The sequence below is a fragment of the Dreissena polymorpha genome, chromosome 15, assembly GCF_020536995.1.
Source record: "Dreissena polymorpha isolate Duluth1 chromosome 15, UMN_Dpol_1.0, whole genome shotgun sequence".
Classification (NCBI taxonomy): domain Eukaryota; kingdom Metazoa; phylum Mollusca; class Bivalvia; order Myida; family Dreissenidae; genus Dreissena; species Dreissena polymorpha.
Window position 1 is genome coordinate 48836533 of NC_068369.1, and position 20689 is coordinate 48857221.

General features: G+C 36.3%; 3 protein-coding genes across 5 annotated transcripts in view; all 3 read left to right on the forward strand.

Moving 5' to 3' along the window:
- Positions 1-20689, forward strand: part of LOC127860876 (uncharacterized) — a 183560-nt gene that overhangs the window by 151268 nt on the left and 11603 nt on the right. Inside the window, exon 4 of one of the 2 annotated variants that reach the window (XM_052399181.1) lies at positions 20484-20549. The exons of the other annotated variant lie outside the window; for it this stretch is intronic. The gene's annotated coding sequence lies outside the window, so the exon portion shown is untranslated. The remainder of the gene's footprint in view (positions 1-20483; positions 20550-20689) is intronic. 2 annotated transcript variants of the gene reach the window in all.
- The window catches only part of LOC127860877 (uncharacterized), a 217899-nt gene that overhangs the window by 22877 nt on the left and 174333 nt on the right, over positions 1-20689 (forward strand). The window contains exons 3-4 of one of the 2 annotated variants that reach the window (XM_052399182.1): positions 15476-16467; positions 17179-17537. The exons of the other annotated variant lie outside the window; for it this stretch is intronic. Coding sequence (XP_052255142.1) covers positions 15476-16467; positions 17179-17528 — 1342 coding nt within the window. The 3' untranslated portion in view covers positions 17529-17537. The remainder of the gene's footprint in view (positions 1-15475; positions 16468-17178; positions 17538-20689) is intronic. 2 annotated transcript variants of the gene reach the window in all.
- On the forward strand, positions 3498-5247 carry LOC127860878 (piggyBac transposable element-derived protein 4-like). The gene has a single exon (XM_052399185.1). The coding sequence runs from the start codon at positions 3532-3534 to the stop codon at positions 5011-5013; it is 1482 nt and encodes a 493-aa protein (XP_052255145.1). The 5' UTR covers positions 3498-3531; the 3' UTR covers positions 5014-5247.

A 20689-nucleotide genomic window follows, 5' to 3' on the forward strand; every position in this document is an offset into this window, starting at 1 on the left:
TATAATTTCTTCATTTCTACACCGATTCACTTCAAATTGATACTGAACCTCTCTTATGACAATACGGTCAATCTCAACTATGCATGGCCCCATTACCAACCCTGGGGCCCCGCCCACATAGACCACACCCGCCCAAAATTGCCTTTTACTATAATTTCTTCATTTCTACACCGATTCACTTCAAATTGATACTGAACTTCTCTTATGACAATACGGTCAATCTCAACTATGCATGGCACAATTACCAACCCTGGGGCGCCCTGCCCACATATGTCACACCCACCCAAAATTGCCTTTTACTATAACTTCTTCATTTCTACACCAATTCACTTCTAATTGATGATGAACTTCTCTTATGACAATACGGTCAATCTCAGCTATGCATGGCCCCATTACCAACCCTGGGGCACACCTAGGTCAAACATTCGGCGTGGGGATACGCGTCGGCCTCTGCCGCGCCATTTCTAGTTTTAATTTATATTGAAATATATTTATAATAAGTTTTTTACACAGTTTATATAAATTCATAAATATTTGACAAAATCGTATATACCCGCTTTAATAACCATGCATCAGAAAAACAAGAAATTTGAAGGTGGGTTTCAATTCAAACAGTACAGAGCTAAATTTTAGTATAAATGCTCAGGTATGGGAGGTATTTTAGCTTGGAGTTATTATAGAATAGATTTACATTATACACTGGGTTCTTTGTCCAAAGTAGAGCTCATGTTTGATTTATGATTGTATTGTTTTAACTTGTAAAACAAAGTGCATTCAACACAAATTATGAGCTCTATAATCACTGTCAGACCTGTCACACTGCATGAGCAATTCTCACAAGCCTTTTAGACAACACTACCTTTATGTGTACTAGAATTCTTTTCTAGTGTTTTGTTGCCAATTTTGAAGAAATCTCTATCCAGCTGCAATAAGAAATTAAAGCTGTCAAGAAACTACTTATGATTACCTAGATTACTTCCATTACCTAGAAAAAGTGATTGCCTGGTTTAACCCTTTCCTTGACAGGTACGCGTTTTTACGACCCTATCGATTCCCTGTCAAATACGCGTATCTACGCCTGTATCGATTCCCTGTTATCTACGCATTTCTACTACCCTATCTATTACCTGATATGTACGCGTTTTTACGAGGCACGATTTAATTTGCTATTTAAATGCTTAAAATGACGTTTTAAGTGTAACAGAATTGCATATACACCTGCGTTCATCATTTTTCTAAACTGTCGAGTAAACATCCGGTAATGTTGCTATTTAAAGTTATGATGTAATTGGCGACCAATCAAGACAAGGGTTTACCATTTGAACATGCGTAAATCACGTTCCGGGATGTGCGAGCTTCGGGCATTTCGTAATGTCCTAAAATAACTGCTTTTCTCGAACCGTATTTAATTTTAGACATTTTCCAAAAACGTATTAATAACTCGTTAAAAATGCCGCAAAAATAAACACGTTCCATGGGGATATAATATGATTTGGGTGTAAATCGATTTCATTCTTATTGTTGTTTGATTCCATTATATCGTAAATGTTTGTTTCAGAGATCATATACGAGAATTACATCGATATGTTAAATGGCATGTACATTCAAATGTTTTTTACAAACGACATGTGCTTATCGAAAGTTCGTGTTTCGTAATACACAGGATATTGGATTATCGGTGCTTGATTGGGCAATAAAACAAAGACGCAGTCAGCGGTCTTCAATATGCCTTTGAACTGACCAACATAATAATAAATAGCACACATGCTTATCTAACATTTAGGGATAAGAAACACGGGTTCTAGACACTTTGCCATAATAAAGCACAGAGATTAAGATCTGAAAACTGCATGGAGTCTGAAATAAAACAAAATAAAAAAATATTTTAATTAATTAAGTCCTTCATCACCTTATTGAAAGAAACGTTTTATTTATCACTCGTATTTTATTTGCAAAATGTTCTAAGTTTTATTTCTTTTATTTCAGAAAGCAGTACTTGACTTCAAACCCACATTATTTTCTTCCATTATTACGAATGAAAAGAAAGCATGGCTATGAGTGTATTTATTTTATATATGTTGATTGTTGAAAAATATAAGTATTATAAACGCACGACTTTGTTGTTATTTGCATGGATCGCAAACGTATTTTTTTCTTTACGTGGCGAAATAAACAATTTACAATTCGCTCGAAGAATGTTATTGGAATGTGTGTTTAAATATATAAAAAAAAACACTAGTATTTTATTCATCCTATTATATTTACAAAATTAGAAATGACAATGCAAGATATCAAAGTTGTGATAGTAAAGTTATTTTATCGCAAAACTGACTTTCACAGGGGAATTTGTAATTATATAAAAATAAAGTAAATAATTGCTTCTCAGAATGAATTTTAAAAGACGGCGTTTTGGTGTTTCTTGGAAACTAGCTTATTTTGTGATATATGTCGACGTGATCACTGTGTGTGTGAATGTCAGAGTTTATTTACAGGTCTCGCTGTAATAAAGGGGCGCGAATTTAGTTTGTTTTCTTTCGTAGTATGCATATGGACCCGTGCCATTTGAATAAACATGTTTACCGGACGCAGCAGTAGTCTTCAGATGACGTTGGCGCGCGTGCCATGTTATCTCGGCGTTTTGTGATTTGGTACACGAATACACGGGTTTGTCGGTGACTTCTGGGTTATAAAGTTATATGTCGGCGATCAGATTATAAACTGGGGTATTTGATAATAAAGTAGCCGCCTTAAATTGGAATTTTGCAAATAAATACACGAACTGAAGACTTATTGAAGAGGCCGACATTGCCGGATTTCGATCGGTAATAACATGCAAAATGCAAATTGATTATATGAATATTCATGGCACATTATGCAACATCCAATTAAATTGTTGCTTTAATTTTAGCCAATAAAATATTTTTTTGGTTTTATCCAATCAAAGACTGGATGGGGATTTTATTATGTGTCTTTTGGCTATTAAAAGAAAGTAATTTGCAAATACGATTACATTTCCACAGATTTTCAAAACTACGGCGTATTTATTGTTATTATTATTAGTATAATCATGGCACACATTTTTGATAGTGACTCTGACGATTCAGAGTTTTCTGGCTTTGGGTCTTCTGACATTGATTTGCCAGTTGATGAGAGTGATGACTCTGACGTTTCGTTTAGCGATAATGACACACCAGTCGTCATATCTGATGATGCCACTTGGACACAGGACTTGTCACCGATTGTGGTACGTATCTGAAAAGAATAATAATGATAATAATAATAATAAAAATAATAATTGTAATAATTTGATAAAAATAATTTATATTGCCGGATCAAGTAAACATTCCATACAGTCATTTATCAATCCATTCAGCAAACAATCAGTCAATCGGCCCATCAATCAATTTATCAAATAATAAATCAGTCCATCAATCAACCAGTCCATCAATCAATCAATCAATCAATCAATCAAAGTATGTCCAGTAAATAGGTGAGCTTTATAACATATTTAGTTATATTTTTTGCTTACAGATGCGTGAGTTCACAGAACAGTCGGGGCCTCAGCTGGAGGGCAAGGTGGACCGGGCGACAGGCACACCACTGGACTACTTTTTCATCCTCTTTCCACTGGCTCTGCTCCAGCTGCTTGTTGTTCATACCAACGCCTACGCAACCTTCTGCATGGCAAGGGATGGTCCGGACAGCTCCTGGGCTGAAGTCACAGAGACAGAGATGCGGGCCTTCCTCGGCATCAACATTCTGATGGGGATTGTGCAGATGCTGACGACAGATATGTACTGGTCCAGCGACATGTTTTTTGGACTGCGAGGAGTGCAGATGACCATGACACGGAACCGGTACTGCAAGATCCTCCAGTACTTTCACGCATCAGACCGGAGCCTTGAGCCACCCAGAGGATCTGACACTTATGACCGGCTCTTCAAGATCCGCCAGGTGATAGAAACTCTGCTTCAGACATTCAGGAACTCATATGTATTGTCTAGAGATGTGGCAGTGGATGAAGCGATGATCGGATACACGGGACGCTTATCCTTTCGACAATATATGTCTGCGAAACCAATCAAGCATGGTATCAAGTGTTGGATGCTGTGCGATTCCCGATCAGGATACCTTGCCAATTTTGAAGTTTACCTGGGACGTGACGGTAGCAATGTGGAGCATGGACTGGCATACAATGTTGTAATGAGACTCACACGATTTATAAGGAATACATTCAGATGGGTCTTTTTTGACAATTTCTTTACTGGACTTCCTCTGGTGAAATCCCTTCTCCAAAATGGATTGTATTCATGTGGCACAGTGAGGTGCAATCGGAAGGGATTTCCCCAACAGCTGAAGAAGCCAGCAGCTCTTCGGCAAAGAGGTGACTCACAAGTCCTGCAGCTTGGGGACAGCAATATCACGGCCTCTGTCTGGATGGATCGCAAGCCCGTACACCATTTCTCCAGCCTTAGTGATCCCACCGAGATTTGTGACGCAACCCGTCAATCTGGCCAGAACATCCTCCATCTACAACAGCCCCACTCAGTTTCAGCATACAACAGGTCTATGGGAGGGGTTGATCTGCATGACCAGCTGCGTGCCAAGTACCCATCAGGCCGGAATTCGAAGAAATGGTGGCGGTACCTCTTCTGGTTTTTACTGGATTCGGCTATTGTAAATAGCTACGTCCTCTACAAGGAGTGGTCCACCAGGGAAACCAAGAAGAGGAGGTACACCCATCTTGACTTCCGGAGGGAGCTTTTGAAGGAGCTTATTGGAGGCTACCGGAAGCGCAAGCACAGCGATAGGGATGATGCTGTGGACAGGCCAGCGTTGATGCCCGTAGAGAACATCATAGGTTACAAGAATGTTCGGCTCAATGCGAAGCGTACAACATGCAAGTACCACAAAACCAGGGTTGGGCACCGCAGTGACACTGTATATGGGTGCGAAGTTTGCAATGTCCACCTGTGTAAGGAGTGCCACGTGGCCTATCATCAGGCAGTGTAAATATATGTGTGTAAATGTGTAGCAGTGTAAATATGTAATATATGTAAATATATGTGTGAGTTATGTAAATAGTGTAATGCCACATGGCCTATCATCAGGCAGTGTAAATATATGTGTATATGTGTAGCAGTGTAAATATGTAAATATATGTGTGAGTTATGTAAATAGTGTAATTTGTATGTTTTCATTATTGAGATCTTGCATTTTTCATTTCGTTGTAAGATTTCATACTTATGAGATGCACATTTTTAGCATAGTTTTTTGTCTTATGAATGTAATAATTTATTATGTGGTTTATTTATTATTAGCAATAAATATTGATATTCACCTTTTCACATTGTTTTCACTTTTTGTGTTTTAGTCTTACTTTATTATTGTAAAAAAAGGGATGGCATGTGTTGCAGGAACAATTGAAATAACAAAATATTTAGCCCAATAACCGCAAATATATACCGGTATCTATAAATTTAAATAAATCATTTGGTGAATACAAATGTAATTGAAATACCAAGTATTGTAAGAATTTTATAAGAAATAATACAATTGATTTGAAAATGAATGAAGTTGTTTCAGAAATTCTCTGTTTTTCTATAGTTATTTATAAGAATTTACATGAATTTTGAGGCTTTCAGGATGAATTTATAAAATAAAAAAAATCTCCTTCAAGAGAGAAGAATTGTAGTTTAGAAAGTAAGAAAAAACATTTAATATTCCAAAAAATATTTATTTGTATTTGATTCAACACACCAACTTCGCAAAGTTTCTATATGAGCTGGAAAGAGATTTGCATTTAAATCCAGTAAATCACACAACGGTCAACTTTACATGACAATAACTGATGAATAAAATAATGTAGAAACATCAGTTTACACCATAGGAAAGGAAATTTTATTAGCTAAAACTTTCATATTTAGTGTTTTTCAATAATATTTCAACTTTTATGAGAAAATTAGGTTTAAAGGCAATGAGGGTTGTGTTTCCAAAGAGGAAAATTTGCATTGAAACGCAGTAAAACACACAACGGTCAACTTTGCATGACTATAACTGACCAATAAATTAAGGTAGAAACATACAGTTTACACCACTGGAAAGGAAATTTTATTAGCTAAAACTTTCATATGAGTATTTTTCAATAATATTTCAATTTTTATGAGAATATCAGGTTCAAAAGCAATGAGGGTCATAAAACAGCGTTTTTCCAATAATGCCTGTAAAGATGGGGTACTGATATTGATAAGATGGCTATCAGCCACTGGTCAGCAGGCAGCTAGGTCTTGTGGTAATTGGAGAGGCTTATCTTGGCTAAATGGCTGTCAAGGAAAGGGTTAAGAGCCCTGTATATTGTTATGCCCCCCTTCGTAGAAGAGGGGGTATATTGTTTTGCACATGTCGGTTCGTATGTCCGTCCTTATGTCCGTCCACCAGATGGTTTCCGGATGATAACTAAAGAACGCTTAGGCCTAGGATCATGAAACTTCATAGGTACGTTGATCATGACTCGCAGATGACCCCTCTTGATTTTCAGGTCACTAGGTCAAATGTCAAGGTCACGGTGACCCGAAATAGTAAAATGGTTTCCGGATGATAACTCAAGAACGCTTATGCCTAGGCTCATGAAACTTCATAGGTACATTGATCATGACTTGCAGATGACCTCTATTGATTTTCAGCTCACTAGGTCAAAGGTCAAGGCCATAACCTTGTCATTAGTGCATATGATTTACTGTACACCCAGTGAGCATATATGTCATAGCCTTGTCATGGTAGTGGGTAATATCAAAACACAAATTCATTCAACATCTTTTAAAAACCCAGCTTTTAACTTAAATGACCTTTACATAACGCCAACAAACCCGAATGAATACACTCCATTCATTCCATTGGCTGATTTGAACAGTATCCCCTAGAACATTAGCAACATAACCACGTCTGTAGTATCGGATGAAACACTAATCAGAGTAGAGAAATGCTGACTTCTTTTTTCATATTCATTTTGGCTAAGTAACAGTTAGGCATTTACAGTAACAGATAAATTTCGCCTCCAATACGTTCAGGGTCCATGCTTGGTCAGTAAATTGTCAGGGGAAGATGGACTGTACTATTAATAAATACCTCATGTTGATAATACAATATTTCTTTTTAAGATATCAAATAACGATCCCATGAATTTTATGGAAATAAATTATTGAAAACCTAAAATATATTGGTAAATGTTGTTTGACTTGCATTTGTCTTGCAATTACCAAAATAATATAGTTTGCATGCTAGATCTGAAATCATTGATTGTCTAGTCACACATACATGACGTACATGTTCGCACTCAGTCTGTTTGAAAATCTTTCCTGTAATCCAGAATAGGCAACTGACATTTGCCATTTGGCTATAAATAACTCAGTGTGACTTCAATTTTCTATAAGAAAGTATTGTGGTTTGATGTTCCATTAACAAGATGCAGAGATTTGTAAATAACAGGGTCATGTACAAATGGGTCTTATGCAATATGCTGCCAGCGTAGCTCCAGTCCAGCAGTCTTCAATATGCTGCCAGCGTAGCTCCAGTCCAGCAGTCTTTTCAGGATATGCATTATGTAGAGGATACTCAGGAGATATCACGAAATCTTTAGCTACGCTGGCCAAATATGCTATAAGACCAATTTTTGCATGACGGGGATGTAATAGTTTTATTTGAATGTGTTAGTTTAGTTTAAACTTATTTATTTTAGCTCGATTGCATAGAAAGTAATTCCTACTTATTTGAAATGCTCTCGAGTCCGTTTCCTGGGCCTAGAACCAGTACTTGGTGTCTATATGGGAGATGGAAAGATGGAATGTGTTAAAGGGAAATGTATCTTAATCAAACATTAAATGTTGTCGCTGCAGTCCATTCCTGATCTCCAATTCAAGACGTTTATAATTTAAGCGGGTGCACTCTTCCCACTCGTAGTAAAAACAACTATTATTCTCTAAACGATTATTTGTGTCCTCTTTTCCAATGCCGTTGTTACATGTATATCAACATGTAAGAGCCGGATCAGCAAAATCAGCGGGGATCTGTACATTTTAAATATAAAAAATGGATTGTTTTGCAGATTTTTAAGAAAATATGGTATGATAAACAGAAAAACAGGTTACTGTCCCAGCGTTTTGTAATATATTAGGCTCGGCACGAATAAAATAACGGCTCGGCAAGCCTCGCCATTATATAATTCTAAGTCTCGCTTGATATTTCATAAAACAATGGGACAGTAACCTGTTATTCTCTATTTATCGATCATACCACCGCTTTGATATCTGCCTGCATGAAGTTGCCTGATATATTTTTGTATTATGCCACTTTACTGCACATTTATGTTGGAGATGCTGACATGATCTTTTAAAGTGTTATCAGATACCCCATCCGATAACACTTTTAAGCTCTGCCCATTAATTTAATTTTTTTAACTCCGCCCACATTTGGGTTCACCATTATTTTGTGCAGCATTCAATGTTTGCTTAGTCCCGCCCATACTGAGAACTACTTTTTTGGAGGCGTGGAATATCGCTTACGTCGTTAAAATGTAAACAAACTGAACCATTCATATTGTATTCAGAAAATCCACAACTAGTAAGTAATAATTAAAACTTTAAGTTTATAAAAAATGGAAAGCATGAAAGAAATGAGCATTCATCTATGGGAAAAATATAACAAATACAAATTTGGGCCTCACTTGCTTCACTTAAAAAGAACAAAAATTATACAGCATAATAAGAATCATTTAATTTAACAAAAATAAACTTAATAGGTTTTAATTAAAATAAATAAACATGACAGATTTGATCAAAAGAAGAAGTCAGGAAAACTTATACTTTAAAGATGCAAATGTGTTTCTTTTTTGTGTCACTCTTTAAATAGCAAGGCAAAAAAGTGAATATCATACACAAAAAATTAATGTCAACAAAGAAAAAAATATTTATTTGAAATAAGATCTTTAACATTCAAAGATAAAACAATAACATAAAAACACTTTACTCAATAATAAATTTGTTGAAAAAAGTTTCACTTGGGAGAATGTTCATGAACTATCAAAAGATGTGGTTGCAACTTTCTGCAAATAAAATGCAAAAAAAACTATATTGTATAATTAAATCTAACAAACCCAATATTGAGACAAAATGTCAAAATAGAGATTATTAAAATAACATTTTTATAGCACAACTTGAACAAATTACAATTTAGACAGGCACACAATATCATTATAAAAAAATGATAATATAGGCATATGAACTGGCAGATAAAAAATAATTAAGAATTTCTTTAAACTGAAAACCTTTTTATAATAGACTAGGGGCTTTTTCTTCATTAGCAAATGGCTTTTTTTGCACAAATTCGATGCAAATGTTCAATATTTAAAAAGTAAGCGACTATTTTTTTCCACATTTTTTACAGTTTATAGCAACTATTTTTTTTTCACAATTTTGAACAGTTTGAGACACATTTTTACAAATTTGAACAATGTGCAACTTATTTTTTTCTCAATTTGAACAGTAATAACTAATTTGTTCACGATTTTGAACAGTGTGCAGCTTATTTTTCCACAACTTTCAAGATTGAGCGGCTAATTTTTCACAATTTTCAACATTGCGAGACTCATTTTTCACAATACTCAACATTGCGCGACTCATTTTTTCACAATTTTCAATAGTTTGCGACTGATATTTTATGACTTTTAAATGTGCGACTCATGTTTTCACAATTTTGAATAGTCACCACCCATTTTTCACAACTGTGAACAGTGCGCGACTCATTTGTTCACAATATGAACAGTGTGCGACAAATTTTTTCACAAACTGAGGGGGCAAAGGTAGCTGCTCAAAGATGAGAAAAGCCAACTGCCAGAAATTTTATCCAAAAAATAGCCCCATTGCTTTTCGGAGCTAAACAACCCATTCTTTTTTCAACAAGCACACAGACCAATGACAGTAGGACTACTGGCACTGACTGTTGGTTCATCAGAATGAAAATTGGTGTCAAAAATAGCAAAAATAATGAAACATGTATAATGTGTATGTATAACGATGAAACTTACCAACCACTCGACCAGGAAACATATGGTTGCACAGACTATGTGGGATTCAGGATGCTCTCCCACTGATATCATGCATATCATTGGTCACAATAACGTACACATCATTAATCTCAGCAATATATATCTTCAACTCCAAACACACAGCTTGCAAAATTGCTGAATATTGCACAAAAGCAGCTTCCTTAAAAAGTTCAAAATCCACAAGCAGTTGCGTTCCCCACCCACTTTGCCTTCGCAGCGAAACCGTTAACATCTCAATACTAAACGTATACTACGGAGATGGACAAGTTGACAAATAAATCACTCTTATCACTTCCAATTAGCGCAGTGCGTTAAAATCCAGTTCCATTTAGTTATTGTCGTTATTGTTTGAGATTTTCACTCTACACATTCGCTTTGAAAATAGCGATTGGTGTGTACTTGGAAGTACATGTACACGTTGAATGTGTTATTATAAACAATATATTTGTTATTCGTTTTTAGTGCAGAAATTGTAATTTTAAGTATCAATTTCTCGCTTCAATTTTTATGTCCCCCACTATAGTAGTGGGGGACATATTGTTTTTGCCCTGTCTGTTGGTCTGTTGGTTGGTCTGTTGGTTGGTCTGTTGGTTGGTTGGTTTGCGCCAACTTTAACATTTGCAATAACTTTTGCAATATTGAAGATAGGAACTTTATATTTGGCATGCATATGTATCTCATGGAGCTGCAAATTTTGAGTGGTGAAAGGTCAAGGTCATCCTTCAAGGTCAAAGGTCAAATATATGGGTCAAAATCGCTCATTTAATGTACACTTTTGCAGTATTTCAATATTCAAGATAACAACTTGATATTTGGGATGCATGTGTATCTCATGGAGCTGCACAATTTGAGTGGTGAAAGGTCAAGGTCAAGGTCATCCTTCAAGGTCAGATGTCAAATATATGTGGCCAAAATCGCTCATTTTAGGAGTACTTTTGCAATATTGAAGATAGCAATTTGATATTTGGCATGCATGTGTATCTCATGGAGCTGCACATTTTGATTGGTGAAAGGTCAAGTTCATCCTTCAAGGTCAAATATATGGGTCAAAATTGCTCATGTAATGTCACTTCTGCAATATTGAAGCTAACAATTTTATATTTGAAATGCATGTGTATCTCATGGAGCTGCACATTTTGAGTGGTGAAGGGTCAAGGGCAAGGTCATCCTACAAGGTCAAACATCATATAGGGGGACATTGTTTTTCACAAATACATCTTGTTTTATTTAGTTAAATTATAAGCATTTAAATTTTATTGTTTGTTGCTTACTTGCGAACTATTATTTATGTGTAAATATGCATAAATGCTAGTGGATGTATAATCAGGGTGCTACTAATTTGCATATTTTACTACAGTACACCAATGAAATTAAGCGGTTGTTTGTTGTTGTTTGTTTTGTTAATATTTTCTTATTTACTTAAATGTGGCATAATAAATAGAATATATGGTTGGTGACTTTTGATATCATGTGATATAAAAAGTCACCAACCATATATTCTCTATTTATATCATGGTCAACAGGAAGTTCTTATATCAGTCATGTGTGGAGAATGGTCATATTACTCAGAATCAGCTATAAAGTAATCATTTTTAGTATAATCGAATCAGTTTCAACAAAACAAACAATTTGATACCAAGATGCCATATATTTTAAAGATAAAGTGCAACACAAACAGTAAATAAACACATTTTTTGCAAATATTAAGTGTGCGCGTGCTCATGACGTCATTATTAACACGTCAAACGACAAAATTCATCTTCATTCCCACTTAAACTGCAGCTTTTTAGCAATTTTGTCATTATTTCGTTAAAATCGGGGACGTAGAGGTATGATAAACAGAAAAGCAGGTTATTCTTTATATTTACTAACACTATTATGTGATTTAAAATACATTAACTTTTTACAAACATTTCATGCGGTGGATATTATGTGACTTTTAAAAAAAAAAACAACACAACAATACTTAAAACTTTGTTTTTATTGAATAATTTAGAAAAGTAAATGTGAGTATATTTGTTGAAAATGTGCAGTCCACTGTGTTCAATATTAAGTACACTTTTAATACTGTAAAAAAAATGTGTGTAATATAATCATAAACATGTTTTGTATCTTGGATTTCATTAGCTTTTGGAAATTAACATTTTGAATGTGAAAATAGCTCATGAACAGCGATTGGCTCTTGCTTTGCTGCCATTTAACTATTTGTTTGCAAATAATGGGAATACAATAAAAGTATATTTTCCACAAATTTTTAAAAAAGTTGTAATTTTTGTTATGTTGTGTAGTATAAAGTAAATTGCAAAATTATTATTCATATATCCCAATGTAAAATAAACATCATTGCCAGTAGGCTTGCTACTGTATGGTATTTCAATATCACATATAAATAAACAATAGACCAATCTCTGGATCCTCCTTTAAAACAATTTACAATGGCGTCTTTTCTTTTCCACAAATAGATCATGTGACAACAACAAAAGCAAAGTAATCACAATAGGTAAAATAACAGCACAACATGTTGGGACATAGTAGACCATGAGGTTGCATGTCATAAGCCACTCATTACAGGCTTGATTGTTCATGCTGAGACTTTATTTAGAAATAGAGGACCCTCTTTTAAGAAGCAGTGTTATTTTGCTTTGCATCTGTCCTTTGGTCCATTTGTCAGTTGGTCTGTAGACAAATTGTTTCCACATGATATCTAGGGAATGCTTTGACTTACAACCATGCAACATGTTTTATTTTTACATGGAAGAAGATTTAGAGGTAAATCCATGTTAAGGTCAAGAGGTCAAAGGTCACAGATGCTTATAACATGAAATTACATGTATAAAGGTGTCGCAGTCAGTTTTAGTACCTGTAATACCAATCATAACAATAATTATGTCCCCCTTCAAAGAAGAGGGGGTATATTGCTTTGCAGATGTCTGTCAGTCTGTCGGTCAGTCCACCAGCAGGTTTCCGGATAATAACTCAAGAATGCTTAGGCCTAGGATCATGAAACTTCATAGGTAGTTAGATCATGACTCGCAGATGACCCCTATTGATTTTGAGGTCACTAGGTCAAAGGTCAAGGTCATGGTGACCCAAAATAGTAATATGGTTTCCGGATGATAACTCAAGAAGGCATATGCCTAGGATCATGAAACTTTATAGGTAGATTGATCATGACTTGCAGATGACCCCTATTGATTTTGAGGTCACTAGGTCAAAGGTCTAGGTCACGGTGACCCGAAATAGTAAAATGGTTTCCGGATGATAACTGAAGAACACGTATGCCTACAATCATGAAACTTAATGGGTAGATTGATCATGACTTGCAGATGACCCCTATTGATTTTGAGGTCACTAGGTCAAAGGTCAAGGTCATGGTGACCCAAAATAGTTTAATAGTGTCCAGATGATAACTCAAGAACGCTTTTGCCTAGGATCATGACACTTCATAGGTACATTGATCACGACTCGCAGATGACCCCTATTGATTTTCAGGTCACTAGGTCAAAGGTCAAGGTCACAGTGACAAAATTCGTATTTACACAATGGCTTCCACTACAACGGACTGCCCATATGGGGGGCATGCATGTTTTACAAACAGCCCTTGTTTAAACAGATTTTCAATTTTGATGAAACACTGTACATGTAGGACAATTGGACATTCTTTACATATATCACAGTACTGCCCTTATTAAATGCTTTCATTCATTGACTTTTAATCCAATTAAGACAGGTGGTTGTGAACAATATAATGACTTTCATCGATGGCTTATTTAATAATGTTTAGGAATATACCTAAATGATAAGTCATGCCTCTTTTCGTGCATTTGTTATTATTGATAGTGTGGTCAAGGTTTACAATATTAAAATTGAAAACAGTATAAACAACTAGAACATTGTTCTGAGTACATGGATACCTCTACAATCCAATTTGTCCCACAACTGCACAAATGTCTTAAAAGTTGCACAAGTTAACCTGACGATTAATATGTTACTGTAGAAGTATCCCTCTATTTGAGTGACGATTCTCACAATTGAAAAAATATTATCGTTTGGTTAAAGGGACTGTCACATAACTCTTCTTATGTAAAAAAAAATCTTAAAAAAATATCAAGGTGCATAATTTCACATGGTGGGTAAAACTTTAAGAATAGTTAATCCCTCTATCAGCTGTACTCTTTGAGTTACTCACAACACAATTTTTAATGTGATTTCTTTGCTAAACAGAGGCCATAACTCTGGGTATGTTGGAAAAAGACATACCAAACTATGCATGTGGGTAAAATTACACAATGATAAATATTTATGTAAAGTGTTAGTCCTCTAGTAGCAATACTATTATGCCCCCCTTCGAAGAAGAGGGGGTATATTGTTTTGCAGTCATCATGTCGGTCTGTCCGTATGTCCGTCCACCAGATGGTTTCCGGATGATAACTCAAGATTGCTTAGGCCTAGGATCATGGAACTTCATAGGTACATTGATCCTGACTCGCAGATGACCCCTATTGATTTGAGGTCACTAGGTCAAAGGTCAAGGTCACGGTTACCCAAAATAGTAAAATGGTTTCCGGATGATACTAAAAGTAAATCAAGAACGCTTATGCCTAGGATCATGAAACTTCATAGGTATATTGGCCATGACTGGCAGATGACCCCTATTGATTTTAAGGTCACTAGGTCAAAGGGAAAGGTCACGTTGACCCGAAATAGTAAAATGGTTTCTGGATGATAACTCAAGAACACTTATGCCTAGGATCATGAAACTTCATATGTACATTTATCATGACTTGCAGATGACCCCTTATGATTTTCAGGTCACTAGGTCAAAGGTCAAGGTCACGGTAACTCAACTTAGAAAAATGGTTTCTGGATGATAACTCAAGAACGCTTACGCCTAGGATCATGAAACTTCATAGGTACATTGATCATGACTCACAGATGACCCCTATTGATTTTTAGGTCACTAGGTCAAAGGTCAAGGTCACAGTGACAGAAAATGTTTTCACTCAATGGCTGCCATTACAAGCCCTTGTTTATTTTACACTCTACACATATTTTAAAATGTCTTTTTTGTCTAAATAGGAGACACTACTACAATTATGATGAAAACAACAGAAACAACATATAGAGGTGAGCATTAGCTCACATGCCTGGTTACTGTACTTGTAAAGTTGCAGGAATACATGTTGAGTTATATACGACAAAAAAGTCATGCAGATGGATGGAAAAGTGCAAGTCTATATAGCCCAATATTAAGCCCAAGAAGCGTTAATTTATTGTCCATGTATGTTTTTATTTAACACTTTATTCTTGTTTGAAGCATTACATAATATCACTTACTATTCCTTTGTATGTACATGTATTAATTGTTTATTTCAGCCAGTGCAGTAAAGTGACCCAGATTTCGGAGCTGACCAACTCGCAGCCAACTGGCCTGAAGGGGCTGTCAGTGGAGATGGAAACTGTCCTAGGGGAAATTGAAACCCTCCAGATCAGTCAGGAGGCCAGCATTCAGTCATTGCAGAGAACATACAATGAACATAGTGCAGTTATGATAGAGCAAATGTGTGGCAATTTAAATACTTATATAGATGAATGTGATAATAATTCTGTGGGTACATCAGGTGATAATGAGCAATATTTAAAAGAAGAGATGTGTAGGAGTGTTCTCTCTATCGTGAATGAATTCGATAATATTACTGCGAAGGAACTTAACGAGATGAAAGCTGAGGTTATAAGCATTAAAGGGTCAGTTACAAGTTCTATTCATAAATGCACCAGTCTTCACAATGACTTGTCACAATTCCATGAAATTGTTCAGAAAATTGGAGATCATAAGCAGCTCTGCCTTATAGCCAGCATAAAATGTAAGCATATAATACAGCAGGCACTGACTCTGCTGGGAAAGTCAGACAAGGTGTTTAATGTCCAGAGTAATGCTAAGCACAATGTGAGAATACCAAGTGATTCATATGAATGTAGTATCATAGGCATGTGTGTTCTGACTGATGGGCAGGTGCTGGTCGCAGACAGGGGCAATAACAGAGTCAAGCTGCTGAACCAGCAGTACCAGGTGGTGAGTCACTGTGGTGTGGCTAAATATGTAGAGGGCATGTGTCAGATCACACCCAGTGAGGTTGCAGTGGATGTGAATGATAATGCTAGCAACACACATAATCTCCAGTTTATTACAGTCACCCAGAGCCAGCTCACTCTTGGTAGGAAGCTTGAGTTACAACATAAATGTAAAGGTATCGCCTGCCATCAGGGAGACCTGTTTATCTGCTCTGGTACTGCTCTGTTCAAGTACACACTATATGGCAAACAGCTCTGCAGACTCTATGAAGATCATAGGTCATCTTATGATACAGGTAAGAATCATGGTGAATTCATCCTGATAACATTCGTATTATGTCTAGTCAAATTGTTTTATTTTAAATCCATACAATGACAAATTTGGGAATTTTTATCCACTAAATGAACCGAATAGGTATTTATTTTTTTAATCAACAAATTCAGATGTAATAGCAGAAAACCTGCTGATGTATTATCAAATATTTGTTATATAATTCAAATGTGCCCTTTGAATGCTACAGTACATTGTAGCCAAAAGAAGATTCTGAAATATTGATTTATAAACATGAGTAATGAAGTATTTTGACTGTCACTACATGACATGTCTATAAATAGAAACTGAGTTCCTAGGAGTGAGACACTTTCTGATTTAGTCTTAATTTTGTGGTTGTTAAATGATTGTACATGTACAATATGTTTACCTGTTGATAGAACTGTGCAATTGTTTCAGTATGTGTAATTGTTTCCATCTGTGTAATTGTTTTGATTCAATTCATATTTTACTCACCAGTCACATTTCAACATGTCAAACGTTAACACAATAACACTGATACTGAAGTTTATTGTCACACTTAACCATTTTTTTATTGGAATCAATGCATACATTTTAGATGTGTAAAGGCTTATTTATAACAATTTATGCGTAATACAATATCACTGCAGTATGTTTAATAAGATTATTTAACATTTACAGTGATTCAATATCTTGATGTTACTCTGTTTTGCAGTAGTGAAGTGTGCTGTGAGTCCCACAGGGGACAGGCTGTACATCATCAGCTTCTCCCAGCAGAAGCTTCTCACCCTGGCCAGGGATGGCACACTCCTGGCTACATACACAGACCCAGCACTAAATGGCCCACGTGGTCTACATGTGACCCCTGCAGGCCAGGTGCTGGTCTGTGGATGGCTGTCTGACACTGTACTACAGATGGGCTGGAAGGGAAAGAGTAAGCTGGCTACGCTGTCTACTAAGAAGGATGGAGTGTGGGGCCCACAGTCAGTCTGCTACAGCAGCACCACATCATCCATCATTGTGGGACAGTGGAGGGACAACATCCTGGTGTTCAGAGTGGAATAGTGTGTACATGTATGTATTAGTTGTTGTAATTAGTGATTAGTATTTCTATGAAAATGTGTTGTTTAGCATACAAACATTGTAGTGTAAGTGTGTAGTTAAAAGATACAAATAATTTATGTACACATATTGTTATCTGATTACACACTGTGAGGGGTTTTGTTTGAACATTAAATCTAATGCATATTATGTTATGTTGTCACAACGTTTGTGACATTATGGTCCTAAAATTTAGTTCTTGTAAACTAAAGTTCTTGCATGAAAAAACAAAGCATTTCAACTGAAAATTTAATATTTGTACATAGATGCACATGTACATAGCAACTGAGGCTATTTTTAGACTTTCATTTCTATAAACACCATGATGCCATGTAATAAATGTATATGGATGAATATTTTTTTAATAAAATATGAAATTGTTTAAGTAATATTTGGAGGAGTATATATTGATATTGTATGCAATGTTTACAGAAAGGTAACACTTGATGTGAGATTTATTAATTTCCCAAGTTTTATGCTGTTGAACATTTGTTATTGATTTTCATTACATTTATATAAACGTGTGTGTGTTAATTACATTTTTATGCCCCCCTTTGAAGAAGAGGGGGTATAGTGCTTTGCACTTGTCGGTCGGTCTGTCGGTCGGTCCGTCCACCAGGTGGTTTCCGGATGATAACTCAAGAATGCTTGGGCCTAGAATCATGAAACTTCATAGGTACATTGATCATGACTCACAGATGACCCCTATTTATTTTGAGGTCACTAGGTCAAAGGTCAAGGTCACGATGACACGAAATAGTAAAATTATTTCCGGATGATAACTCAAGAACGCTTATGCCTAGGATCATGAAACTTCATAGGTACATTGATCATGACTCGCAGATGACCCGTATTGATTTTCAGGTCACTAGGTCAAAGGTCAAGTTCACAGTGACCCGTAATAGTAAAATGGTTTCCGGATGATAACTAAAGAACGCTTATTCCTAGGATCATGAAACTTTATAGGTAGATTGATCATGACTCGCAGATGACCCCTATTGATTTTCAGGTCACTAGGTCAAAGGTCAAGGTCACGGTGACCCGAAATAGTAAAATGGTTTCCGGATGATAACTCAAGAACGCTTAGGCCTAGGATCATGAATCTTGATTGGTAGATTGATCATGACTCGCAAATGACCCCTATTGATTTTCAGGTCACTAGGTCAAGGTCACAGTGACCTGAAATAGTTAAATGGTTTCCGGATGATAACTCAAGAACGCTTATTCCTAGGATCATGAAACTTTATAGGTAGATTGATCATTACTCGCAGATGACCCCTATTGATTTTCAGGTCACTAGGTCAAAGGTCAAGGTCATGGTGACCCGAAATAGTAAAATGGTTTCCGGATGATAACTCAAGAACGCTTATGCCTAGGATCATGAAACGTCATTGGTAGATTGATAATGGCTGGCAGTTGACCCCTATTGATTTTGAGGTCACTAGGTCAATGGTCAAGGTCACAGTGACCCGAAATAGTAAAATGGTTTCCGGATGATAACTCAAGAACGCTTATGCCTAGGATCATGAAACTTCATAGGTACATTAATCATGACTCGCAGATGACCCATATTGATTTTCAGGTCACTAGGTCAAAGGTCAAGTTCACGGTGACCCGTAATAGTAAAATGGTTTCCGGATGATAACTCAAGAACGCTTATTCCTAGGATCATGAAACTTTATAGGTAGATTGATCATTACTCGCAGATGACCCCTATTGATTTTCAGGTCACTAGGTCAAAGGTCAAGGTCACAGTGACCCGAAATAGTAAAATGGTTTCCGGATGATAACTCAAGAACGCTTATGCCTAGGATCATGAAACTTCGTAGGTAGATTGATCATGACTCGCAGATGATCCCTATTGATTTTCAGGTCACTAGGTCAAAGGTCAAGGTCACAGTGACCCAAAATAGTAAAATGGTTTCCGGATGATAACTCAAGAACGCTTAGGCCTAGGATCATGAATCTTCATAGGTAGATTGTTCATGACTCGCAGATAACCCGTATTGATTTTCAAGTCACTAGGTCAAAGGTCATGGTCACAGTGACCCGAAATAGTAAAATGGTTTCCGGATGATAACTCAAGAACGCTTATGCCTAGGATAATGAAACTTCATAGGTAGATTGATAATGGCTGGCAGATGACCCCTATTGATTGTCAGGTCACTAGGTCAAAGGTCACGGTCACGTTGACCCGAAAAAGTAAAATGGTTTCCGGATGATAACTCAAGAACGCTTAGGCTTAGGATCATGAAACTTGATAGGTAGATTGATCATTACTCGCAGTTGACCCCTAATAATTTTGAGGTCACTAGGTCAAAGGTCAAGGTCACAGTGACCTGAAATAGTAAAATGGTTTCCGGATGATAACTCAAGAACGCTTATGCCTAGGATCATGAAACTTCATAGGTACATTGATCATAACTCGCAGATGACCCGTATCGATTTTGAGGTCACTAGGTCAAAGGTCAAGTTTACGGTGACCCGTAATAGTAAAATGGTTTCCGGATGATAACTAAAGAACGCTTATTCCTAGGATCATGAAACTTTATAGGTAGATTGATCATGACTTGCAGATGACCCCTAATGATTTTCTGGTCACTAGGTCAAAGGTCAAGGTCACGGTGACCCGAAATAGTAAAATGGTTTCCTGATGATAACTCAAGAACGCTTATGACTAGGATCATGAAACTTCATACGTACATTGGTCATGACTGGCAGATGACCCCTATTGATTTTCAGATCACTGGGTCAAAGGTCAAGGTCACAGTGACAAAAACATTCTCACACAATGGCTGTCACTACAACTGAGAGCCCATATGGGGGCCATGCATGTTTTACAAACAGCCCTTGTTTATAAATTTGTTTGAGTCCTAAATATACATACAAGAAATACATCAAGCTATTCTGCTGCTACAGTGGCTGCTGAGTCTGGACAACGATGCTACCGATGTGGTGAACAAGGATGACCTGAATACGCAGAAGGTAACATAGACCCTTTGTCAGACCTTTTCTTTGACATTTTGGGAAAAAATGCCATTTTGGGTTTGGAATATTTTTCTGTGAAAAGTTAATTGATTTGGGAAAAACTAATTTAATATCATTCTTTCTCATATATCAAATTA

What these genes read in the sequence shown, in the direction of transcription:
- LOC127860878 (XM_052399185.1), top strand. Translation starts at nt 3,532, where the DNA reads ATGCGTGAGTTCACAGAACAGTCGGGGCCTCAGCTGGAGGGCAAGGTG.